The sequence below is a fragment of the Bactrocera tryoni genome, unplaced genomic scaffold (genome assembly GCF_016617805.1).
Source record: "Bactrocera tryoni isolate S06 unplaced genomic scaffold, CSIRO_BtryS06_freeze2 scaffold_532, whole genome shotgun sequence".
Classification (NCBI taxonomy): Eukaryota; Metazoa; Arthropoda; class Insecta; order Diptera; family Tephritidae; genus Bactrocera; species Bactrocera tryoni.
Window position 1 is genome coordinate 5,218 of NW_024396216.1, and position 11,975 is coordinate 17,192.

Genomic DNA, 11,975 nt, shown 5'->3' on the forward strand with positions numbered 1-11,975 from the left:
TCACAAGCTAAAGTGAAGTAAACTAAAAGATGTACGAGATGTTCGTAGACATTTTAATTAAAATTAGTAAGTATTGCGTTCACTGTTTACCGACAACGATATTCACGTTTTTAAAAAATAATTCTTTCATATTGGTTGTCAGCCGGAAATTCGAAAATATTTATATTAGGTATATGAGAGCTAAGGAAAGTAGTGATCGGGTTTTAACTATTTTTGGCATAAGAACATGCTTTTATCACAAAAATATTCATCCCGGTTTTCAAGTCTAGACCTTGCAGGCAGACCGGTATGCCAATTTCGATCTCTTGTGGCTGTTTTAGTATTTTTTAACGTACATGAACGTACCAGAAAATTGAAAATAATGCGAAAAATACTTAATTATTCGCCAATATTTATTTCGTCGCCTTAAAAGTAATAACCACCAGATGTAAAACAATTACGCTAACGATTGTTATAAGCACTTTTTGGGATGGGCTTCATCTTTATCCATTTAAATCAGTAAGAACATTCCAAATTACTAGTATTCTCAACGATTTGCTACATTCAAAGTATTGAGAGTGGTTTTAACTCCACTAACCCTACGAGCTAGATGAATAAAAATATATTTTCTGCTTTGTTGTTTCTGCCACTTTGTGTTGTATTTAATGAAGTGGAAAGTGGTTCATAAATTTTGACTATATAACTAGCTAGTTTCTCAAAATACACAAACAAAAACACATTGACTAAACAACACGTAACGAGAAGGCAGGATATAGTAAAAATTTCTTTTCAATGCAGGATAGTTTCAATGAAAATATGTTTAAGCTACCATGAAAGAATGCAGCCACAGTGAAAAACTGTAACAAACTTCAGTATAATAAAAAATAAATACGAAAGATGTGAAAAAGTCTCCAATGCAAGCATTTGACTCCGATCGATCAATTTCAGTGAAGCTATGTATATGCTATAGTAATCCGATGTGAACAATTTCTTCGGAAATTATATTATTACATTAACCGGTAATCCATGTCAAATTTCGTGAAGATATAAAGTCCATACAAGAACTTGATTCCAATCGTTCGGTTTGTATGGTAGCTATATGTTATAGTGGTCCGATATCGGCAGTTCCGACAAATGAGCAGCTTCTTTAAAAGAAAATGATGTTTGATCATTTCAAAACGATATCTTAAAAACTGAGGTACTAGTTCGTATATATACAGACGGACAGACAGACAGACGGAAATGGCTAAATCGACTCAGCTCAACATACTGATCATTTAAATATATACTTTATAGGGTCTCCGACGATTCCTTCTGGGTGTTACAAACTTCGTGACAAACTTAATATACCTTGTTCAGGGTATAAAAATAGTTGACAATTTCTAATTAACACAGCCCTGATTTCACTCTTTTACCGCCGAGGCAAAAAAAAAAACAAAATTTTATACATGTCTAAGAAGTTGGTTCAGGTAATCCAGTTTTATGAGTCCAGCGATCAGTATGAGTTTGATGTCTGATCCAAGATTTATAATTTTATTGGAAAGTTTTTTAATTTTAAAGTTCACATTCGTATAAACAATTTAAAGTCTGTGAATTGTTCGCTATCAAAGGATTAATAAATCTTTAGGGTTTCTCTTTGTTAGTTACAAAAAATATCCTAATAAGATGCCCTACATTTTAGTAATCATTTTATCGTATGTGGCTAGGTTTCTTTCTATTGCCTAATAACCCCTGATGTTTTGTTGCTTCACAGGTGATTGAATAAAAAATAAAAATGCAACAACATTTTTAGTGGTCGACACTTCCAACAGGGTCAAGGAAATTTTACTCATAAAAGCATATTTAATTGGGGTTTCTCAAAACTTGCCATAAAGCATCGCAAAATCATGAAATTATACATTTTTATACTTGTTTAAGAAAATTTTTATTGCATTACAAACAAAAATGAGTTTTCGGATCGTTATAGCTTTATGAGAATTTCCTTTTATGAAGACTTGCATCATACACAAATATTTTAATTTCTCTATTCCACATATTACGACTTCTGCTTGAAAATTCAGAACGCAGCCGTATTGATGTTAGCATAGAAAATTTTGCTTCATGTGGGTCAACTTTCGCACACACTTGATTACCAAATGAGCAATGCTGTCGAATAGGAATTAACTTCCATTTCGTTGATTACTAACTTTAATTATTAAATTAATTAAATTTATTTTATGTTTTAAGAATGTTAACAACCACATACAAATATACATATCCTGACGTTGCTAAACCTTACATGGGGTGCAAAGTGCTCAGCGACATTGATATGCATTTTTTATGGCAGCTGGAAATTTAGATATGCAGTGAATGAAAAGTACTGTGACGCTGCTTCATAAAGCAAAGTAAAATGAATCTAAATTGTTTCGCATCAAAAATGTTTGATTATATGTGTATACATAGTGCAAGCTCACAATAAAATTCGAAGTATAAAAAAATTTCTTAAGTTTCACTCAATCACGCATCAAGTACATGTATATAGAATATATTAAACTATTTCGTATCGAGAAAAAATTTCCAAAAATAGATTTCAATGCCAAACAAAGATCCGATATCAGAGGATCTGAGAAACCAGTAGCTTCTTGGGAGAAAAGCATGTTTGAAAAACTTCAGATTGATATCTCAAAAACTGAAGGACTACTTCGCGAATATACAAACAGATGGATATGGAGCAGCTTATTTGTTGCTCATTTTATATACTTACAGGGTCCAGCACTCGGAGTGTAACCCATTAAAAAAACCATAATTTCGGTTTTAAATATTATTGTTATATATTTTAAAGTGCAAAATGTGTGAAAATAATCAATTCAGAACCAATTCACTTTTGCTCGATATGATCACCTTTTGCCTTAACTATGGCCTTGAGATGGTCAAAAAAGGAATCGCAAGCTGCCCGAATGTGTTTTGTCGGTATTTTGGCCCACTCACGGACAATGGCCTCTTGGAATTTGTAAGGCTTGACCTTGAGCTCATCTTGCAATAAGCGTCGGATGCTGCGGTCGGATATTTTCAGTTCTTTAGCCATTTGATTGGCACTTCGTCGTGGATTTCGCTCAAGGCGCTTCTTCACTTTCCGAACCATCTCACGTGACGTTGCAGCCTTTTGATGACCTTCTCCATGGCGTTTTGCGATGCTACCAGTATCACTGTAACGATTGATGGTGCGATAAACAAAAACTTTATTCACATTAAGGTGTTTGAGCTCACGAACATTTGCTAGCTGTGATTTTTCAGCTAAATATAAAGCAATCACACTATTACGTTTGAATTCTATGGCTGATCACTTTTTTTTGCGTTCACTTTTGGCAAAACGCTTTTGTACACTTGTGAACAATTTATAAACAGCTGATTCCAGTGCGACAGCTACGCGAACGGTCTGTAGTTGACACTTCGAGTGCCGGACACTATGTAGAAGGTGAAAAAACAACATTATCGTGGATAAAAATTGACTTTCCTTCAAAGCCATTGTAAGTAGGATTTTGTTTTTTGAATCCAGACCCTAAACCAGAAGTTATAAAGTCAACGTTAGGGTCTAGGGTCCAAATATTCGGTACCTAGGGGCTTGAACAGTTGTAGTAAGATTTAGACAGTTCTTGGGTGCAAGTAGCAAAAGTATAAAATTTTCGGTTGCACCCGAACATATCCCTTCCATACTTGTTTTCAAATATGTATAATCATTCTTGTTTAAGAAACCAAAAAGAGGTGAAGATGAAACAATAATACCAGATAGTTCAATAACTTTTGTCGGTTGAAAAGACTAGACAAAGACAATTTTATGATTCAAAATACACTTTATTATTCAGTATAGTCTCTCTGAACATTAATACACTTGCTCCATCCCTAAAGTGAGAATCCGGAAAGTCTGCAAAATACGCTTCAACAGCCGTTATGACCCCTGCATTTGATGAAAAAAGTTTGTCATGCATAAATTTTTTGAGTTTTGAAAACAAGTGGAAGTCAATGGGGGCCAAATCTGGTGAATACGGTGGATGCTCCAACAATTTGATCTTTAATTCATCGATTTTAGCCAATGTCAAAATGCTTTTATGACACGGTGCATTGTGCTGATGAAAAATGTTTTTTTCTTCAGCAAACCTCCTTTTTTTACGAATTTTTTCCTCCAACTGCTCCAAAAGGTTGCAATAATATTCTGAATTAATTGTTTTACCAGTTTGCAAGTAATCCGCAAACAAAATTCTTCTCGCATTCCAAAAAACGGATGCCTTAACCTTCTTGACCTATTTACGGACACGAACTTGGCTCGAAGCCGAACAACCAGGTTCACACCACTCTCTAGCCTCTTTTCCTTAGGCTCTTGTTGTGATTCAGAATCATGGTGATAGACCCAAATCTCATCCATAGTGATGAATCGACGCACAAAATCTACTTTATCCTTTTTAAAACGCTCTAAATGTTGCTAAAAAAATCGCATTCGAATGTGTTTATGTTCCATTGTTAGCGAATGCGGCACCCATTGTGCACACAGCTTTCTAAAACCCAAAATATCACCTAAAATATGGCTCACACTGCCTAATGAGATATGTAGAAATCTAAATATATATCTATATACTAAATCTCTCTCAGTCAATCGGCGATCTTCCAAAACCATATCCTGTATTTTGGCTATGATTTCGGGTGTTGATGTGCTTTTTGGACGTCTTTCAAGGTTTGTGCGACCACGTTTAAATTCAGCAACCTATCTTTCTAATATTCTAATGAACAATCATTATACACTTTCCAAAAATAAGAATTTTATCACACTGCACAATATTAAATTTTTGCCATTTTAAAAAAATACTGCGACACGGCGACACTAAATGGCTTGTAAACAAAGAATGAATTGATAGATTGAAATGAAACTTCACATACGTCGTATGAAGAGTGTACCAACAAAAAAAGCAATTTTTATTCCGTTTCTTTAATATATTCAATGACGCCATACATTACATTAGTTTGTTCTTTATCTGAAATTTTCATAATTAGCCCAATGAACTTATGGATATTCATTAAGAGTTACACTGGTTTTTGGGTTTTGTTCAGTGTCTGATATATTTTGACACTATAAAGGGTGATCTAAATATATGTACTTTTTTCAATGGCATTTCCCGTGAGTCGTGTCAGGCTGTCATGTCATCTTGTTTAGTGTATGCATGCCATTTCAGCATAAAAAGACTTACGCCGGAAAAACTTTACAAATTGCTCAACTTTAGAGCACACGTAAAAAAACACCCTCAATGAAGAGAACAAAAAAGCCTCGGAAGAGATACCGCCCTTTTGTATAAACCATAAATTATTACTACCTTTACACCCTTTACATTTCAAGTACAGCTTAAAGTCGTTTTAGCTAATAAATAGTTGGTTCCTCATTATCACCACAAAAGTAAATCAATAAGCTTACACTTTATTTACCACTAATACAAACAAGCACGGGCTTAAATGCTGAATCGTTTATATACCTAGGCAGTTATTTCTATTTTTAGCGCAGAACTCTTTCATGTACTTTTAACATATATTTTAACTCACAATTCGCAGCCCAGTTTCTTTAAAGCCACCAAACGGAAAATTGCCAAAAAATTAGTAATTACAAAAATATAAAAAGAAAGTGATTCTTTATAGCATCTCCCCGTATTACTTGTATAGAAATATATTTGCATGTATGATTACTTGCACTTATTCCCGCATTTATTTACCCCCGTCACGTGCTAAATAGACAGGTGAGGAGGGTTTGGTCCACTGTGAACACGTAAAATAAGAAAAAAACGTTAACTGCGGCTGCACCGAAGCTAATATACCCTTCACAGGTGCATTTCATTTAGTAACTGTGTGTCTAGTTTGTATGGAAGCTATACGCTCTATCAATTTTCTTAACAATTTTTTCGGAGATTTTGTTATTACCATAAGCAGTAAACCATGTAAAATTTCGTGAAGATACCACGTCATGTGCGAAAGTTTTCTATACAAGCCCTTTTTTCCGATCGTTCGGTTTATATGGCAGCTATATGCCATAGTTTACCGATCTGAACAATTTCTTCGGAGATTACATTGTTGCCTTAGAAACTAACCTGTGCTAACTTTTGTGAAAATACGTAGTGAAATGTGAAAGTTTTCCATACAAGAACTTGATTCCGATCGTTCAGTTTGTATGGCAGCTATATGTTATAGTGGTCCGATATCGGCAGTTCCCACAAATGAGCAGGTTCTTGAAGAGAAAATGACGTTTGCTAAATTTCAAAACGATATCTTAAAAACTGAGGTACTAGTTCGTATATATATACAGACGGACGGACATGGCTAAATCGACTCAACTCGACATACTGATCATTTATATATGTATATACTTTATAGGGTCTCAGACGCTTCCTTCTCGGTGTTACAAACTTCGTGACAAACTTAATATACCCTGTTCAGGGTATAAATATTTACACAAGTCAGCAAACAGATTGCCGACTCTGCGTAAATAAATTTATTTTGTATCGTGCTTAAGGTGCGAAACGATTCGGGTGGAATTTTTGTAATAATTGCATATGGTAACAATGTGGCGGCATACATTATTTTCAGTTTTTATATAAAAAATTTTGAGTTTTGTACTAAATGTGTATTAACACATATAACACTTCAGCATATACTCGTAAGCGTTGTATCCAATTTTGCTTATTAAAATATTTTAAAATCACTTATTAAATTAAAATATAGTAAAAATTTTTTTTGGCGAGAGTCTGTATATTTTCTAGTTGCTACCACCAATTATACACGTATTTTGGCACATTTAAAATTAGTAATAATTTTTATTGGAAATCAAAATCAATTACACTGTGACTGTCAAAAGTACAAAAATTTGATTGAGCATTTAAACTTTCAGAAAATTGCGCTCAAAAAATACGAAAGGTTAGTTAAGAAATTACTAAAAACTTTGGTAATGGAAGTATATTTTAAAAATTAAATAAATTGATTAAAATATACATAATTTACCAAGAAAATGTATATGTGCACAAATATTCATAAATGAAAGGCAGTTTTTCTTTTAGTCAAAACATTTGTCATTCGTGTATAGAGCGAAAATGTTACTCATACGCACCAGCCCGCTGTCAAGAAAGAACTCTCGTTAATCGTACACAGAATATTTTAGTTGAGTTACATTGAGAAAATGTACCAGTTCTACGCGAAAATTTTATACTTTGTTCAAAATATTTTGTACTGGGTATACAACCTAAGTATGCCGTACTTTTGGATGGAGAAAACCGTAGAGACATTGGTCATCATTAATTTGTAAATTTTAAAGCATTTCTTTTATCTTATCATAAGGAAAACGTTTGAAAATATTTTCTTTTGTTTTTCTTTTGTTTTTCTTTTGCCAGAAGATGTTCCTATTCTATATTCGCACTTCAAAACATCTTTAAACGCTTAGAGAAGATGCACAAAGTATTTGAGTTAAAACATACTAACCAACAAGATATATCTAGCATTATGTTAAAAAGCCGTATTTATTACTCCTCAGCCTTTACTTATTCAGCTACATATTCTAATACTTGACTCCGAACCTGCTGTGAAATTATTTGGTTAATAAAAAGCAAACATCTGTTGCTGACAGCTCGCCACGTTATGCGATATCTCTCTGCATGCCTTTCAGAAAATGAAAATATGGACGAAATATGAAAGCTTCACAAAACTGAAAGATAGTTTTTTTTATACACAAATATATTTACTTTAATATATCCGATACACAGTTATAGTTAAATGCTCTGCAGGAAACCCCATTATTGGACTCTTAAATTATTTAAATGGTTTAACCAACATTTTGGTTAAAACCTTTCAAAAGTCCGTTTGTCAACATTAATTAAAACATAAAAATAGCTTGTGAAGGGACACTTCTGACCTCTGTTATCGCATCTGTTCGGTTTGTTCTTTCACTATTATCTACTATAACCGGCCATCCACGTTTATTAATTAAAATTATTATTTTTCATATAATAATACTATACTTTGCTCAAACATGTATTTTTTCTAATGAGAAAACAAGTTGCGTGAAAATTCTACGCTATTTTCTATCAATATTTTGCGCATTGCGCACCTAAATTTAGTATATATTTTGGTGGAATTTTACCGTGACTCATAAAAATTGTTGTTATGCAAGATTTGCAACAAAAGTTATCAAAATTACAATTCAATTCCATAATATTGTAGTAACGCATTATTGGCTTAGCAAAATACCACATATTTACTATGCATATAATGCATGAAATTTACTTGTATCCACTCTTTCTTATACTCAAAAATTTTATTCATAAACATATATGACACCTTTTTCTAAAGTATGGGAAAGCATCAAAAGCCGTAATGCGGAACTTCAATTCGCTAAATAGAACCTACTTCCAATTCTAGACTCTCCCACGGAACCACCTGATTAAATAATTAACTTTGTTGAAGTGATAAGACATTTAATCGCCTTGACAGACGACAGCGTTAACCCTGATTAACTGCGCACTTAATCAGATCCAAATTTATAGGTGACAGACAGCAGCGATGCGATTTAGCGAACAGCTGATTGGCATATTAATAACATTTTCAATTTGATAAAACAAAAATGGATAGAAGACAAGCATTGCGATTGTTAGCCGCACAGATGGTGCAAAACCACAATTTGTTAAACAAAAGAATAAAAACATTACTAGTGAACCTGCTTCAAAAGATTAAAACGATGAATGAATTGACAAAAGCGATACAGGAAACTAGTACCAAAGTGGCGTCTTCGGAAATAAGGGAAAGAAGCGCCTGGAAATTTGTAAGTTTAATATATTATATATTGAATATTAATATTTTATACGCCTCATTTATATATGTTATTAATAAAAGGGCCGCAATGGCAGTTTTTGGGAGTACGATGTCAAAAAATGGATGACATCCGATTTAAAGAAAACTTTCGTCTAAACAAAGAAGCTTTACACAAAATATGTGAAAAGGTTAAGGAAATCGGAAAGTCCAACAGCAACATGCGACTTTGCATTCCACTTCAGAAAAGAGTGGCTATTGCGTTGTATGCGTTAGGTTCTTCAGCGGAATACAGAACTGTAGCAAGTGTATTTGGCGTAGGACGCACCACAGTTGGGGAAATAGTTGTGGATTTTTGCAAAGCTGTGTGCACAAATTTATCGGATTTCATCAATTCCTATCCCCCAAGCACAGAAGAAGTAGAGCGAAATAGATTGCTGCCACATTGAGGTTCAGCCGAAAAAGGAAGATGCAATCGATTATTACAAGGGGTGGTATTCGGTTGTTCTGCTGGCAAGTTGCGACTATAGGTAAATTTAAGATATAGTACTTATTGGAAAAATTTTTTTATAAATTTTTTCACTATTTTATAGATCAAACTTTACATACATACATACTGGGTCAACTAGAAGAAATAACGATTCGTACATTTTTGAAGGTAGTTCCTTAAAAAAATCCCATGAAACCGCTGATATTTTTGCTCAGAGCATCAAAATGATTGGACAAGTTTATGTCCCCGTATTACTTATTGGCGATTCAGCCTTTCGATTGTCGCGTTACATGATGAAGCCTTTTCCATACTCACCAAATCAACCAGTGTTAGAAAAAACATTTAACTATCGTTTATCCAAATGTCGCAGAGTTATAGAGAATGCTTTCGGTCAACTAAAAGCCCGATTTAGAAAAATTGGCAGAAGTTTACCGGTAGCTCCAAAAAACGTTAACGTTATTATACATGCATGCTGTATTTTGCACAATTTTCTAAAAATTGAAAATGATGAAATTCCTTCTTCGTGGATCCAAGATGCTGCAAAAATAAGTACAGAAATTCAACCACATCACCCTACAAGAGCTGGGGAAAATGATGTAACAGCATCGGCTATTAGAAATGCAATAGCTCTGAGTTTTCGTGAGTATAGATGTATAGATTAGCAGAAAACAAATATTAGTACACATAATTACAAACATCCATTTTTTAAAGAGATCATTTTTTATTTAAATTCATTTTTTGTTACATTATATAATGTTTTAAGACTAGAAAATAACAAAACATTTCATTAAATAATGGTTTAGGACTAGAAAAAACGATAAAATTATTTTAAACTTAAAGTTTCTCTGCGATGTTCTCCATAAGGGTTAAAAATCTTTCGGACAAATTATTGTGCTGTCGAACAGTCTGAATTATTTCCTCTGAAACGTGCTTTGTTTCATCTGCAACCCTTTCTAATATGTCAGTTTGTTTTTTTAAAACCTTTAACAACTCGGCGCTAAAATAACGTTTTCTTGTTGCAGATGAAGGTGATGGTGACGGCATCGGACATGACGGTGATGGTGACGGCAACGAAGGTGGCAGCGGACATGATGGCGATGGCAACGGAGGTGATAATGGTGGGTCGGTCAGCGGCAACAATTGGGTTAATGTTGAATTCTAAAAAAAATTAACGAGGGACTACCACCAGAAGGGCCAATTTTGGTTTTATCTTCTCTGAAAGAAGAGTTATTAATGTGTTAAAAAAAGAAATGTAATTATTGAAAAAACTCACCTGTATTTCTTTGTCATGTTTTTCACTTTGCAGTGAATTTCCTCGGCGGTATATTTTTGTGCCATTTCCTGCGAAGTCTCATTGTATATATGAGCATTTCGCTTTGCGCGCCGGAGGTCCTGGCAACGTGCCTCCCATTTTTCCAGCAGCTCCAACTCATCCTTTAAAGTCCACCCTGAACGCTTTTTACTGCCAGCCATCTGAAATTAAAACAAAGATAGTAATTTTCGTTTAGAAGGCAATGCAAAATACTAAAATTACTTACTTTTTATCTTTAATCGTCGCTTTTCAAAATAACTTTGTTTTCATTGAAACGTAAAACGGCTGTCACTGTTCTTATTTTTCATTCACAATAGAATACAGCTGTCAATTATTAACAATGTTGCCAACGAAAATCTCACAAACTCCCTGAAATTTTGAGAGTTATGTTTGGATTCAGCAACGGAGTTAGCTGTGGTAACTCCTGAATTAATCCCGAAAAATGCAATTAATCTGGTTTAACGCTGCCGTCTGTCAATGCTATAAGTTCTTCACTTGTACTTAAAAGATCGGACAATTCGGACTAATGTCGTGCAGCAATCTGTAGAGGTAGCTTCTAAAGCAGCCATGTTCACTTAGTATTTGTGTTAGGTGGAAATCGAGGCCCCTATGTCGTCTTCTCATATAAGAATGGATATTCGGTATCAATCTGGAGTCTATTGTATTTTGACTGAGGTTTGCCACCGACTGTCTCTTCTCTTTTGGCTCCTAAAAATTGCTCTGATAAATTATATACCCGCTTGTATTCGTCATCGTGGATGTCAAGGGGCAGCATACTGGCTAATTCTTCAGCAGCATCGCTTGCTATGGATCAGAAAGTACTGATAACTTTCAGTGCCGCGCAATCTGCCCATTTGTCTGGCATATGCGTTAATGCCTAGCGTCTGGATCCATATTGGAGCCGCATATAATACAACCGATAGCAATCGCTTACTTTCTGGATAAGGCGTTTAGGATGCTATTCGATACACTTTTCCACTTACTGACATATGAACAATACTTCTGTCTTTTGTTCAGCCATTTCTAAACTAATTGAGAAAAACCATTGCGCGGACCGTTTACGCACTCATTGCATTTTCTAACTTAACGGCTTTGGTTTGTATCTTCTTAACACCCATCGTACATCAGGTTCCATAGAAGGGGGCCAGGAATCGAGCCTTGCGGTACTCCCCTCAAAATAGAGTGCTCTCAGTGCCTTCATCAATATCGAGTAATACATAGTCTCTTGTTTTCAAAATAACTCATAATAAGTTATTGAGTAGCGCGTATATCATACGGAGCCTTGATTAAGTTTTCCAATTTTGCTGAGTTGAAGGTACTCTTCACATCCAGGGTGATCAGCACGCAAAATTTCATTGTTCCGCCTTTCATTCGGTTGGTACTTACTGA

At 34.4% G+C, this 11,975-nt stretch overlaps 1 protein-coding gene across 1 annotated transcript; it reads left to right on the forward strand.

Moving 5' to 3' along the window:
- The first annotated feature begins 8,906 nt into the window (after positions 1–8,906).
- Positions 8,907–10,436, forward strand: LOC120781298. The gene is made up of 3 exons (XM_040113495.1): positions 8,907–9,138; positions 9,752–9,913; positions 10,297–10,436. Exons 1-3 carry the CDS (start codon positions 8,907–8,909, stop codon positions 10,434–10,436), a joined length of 534 nt encoding a protein of 177 aa, XP_039969429.1.
- Positions 10,437–11,975: the final 1,539 nt, after the last annotated feature.

Excerpts from the sequence above, each read along its gene's own strand:
- LOC120781298 (XM_040113495.1), top strand. The coding sequence starts at position 8,907 with ATGGATGACATCCGATTTAAAGAAAACTTTCGTCTAAACAAAGAAGCT. Across the intron at positions 9,139-9,751 it reads TGGGGAAATAGTTGTGGATT|TTTTGCACAATTTTCTAAAA; the intron begins TTTGCAAAGCTG and ends ATGCATGCTGTA. Across the intron at positions 9,914-10,296 it reads TGCAATAGCTCTGAGTTTTC|ATGAAGGTGATGGTGACGGC; the intron begins GTGAGTATAGAT and ends TTCTTGTTGCAG.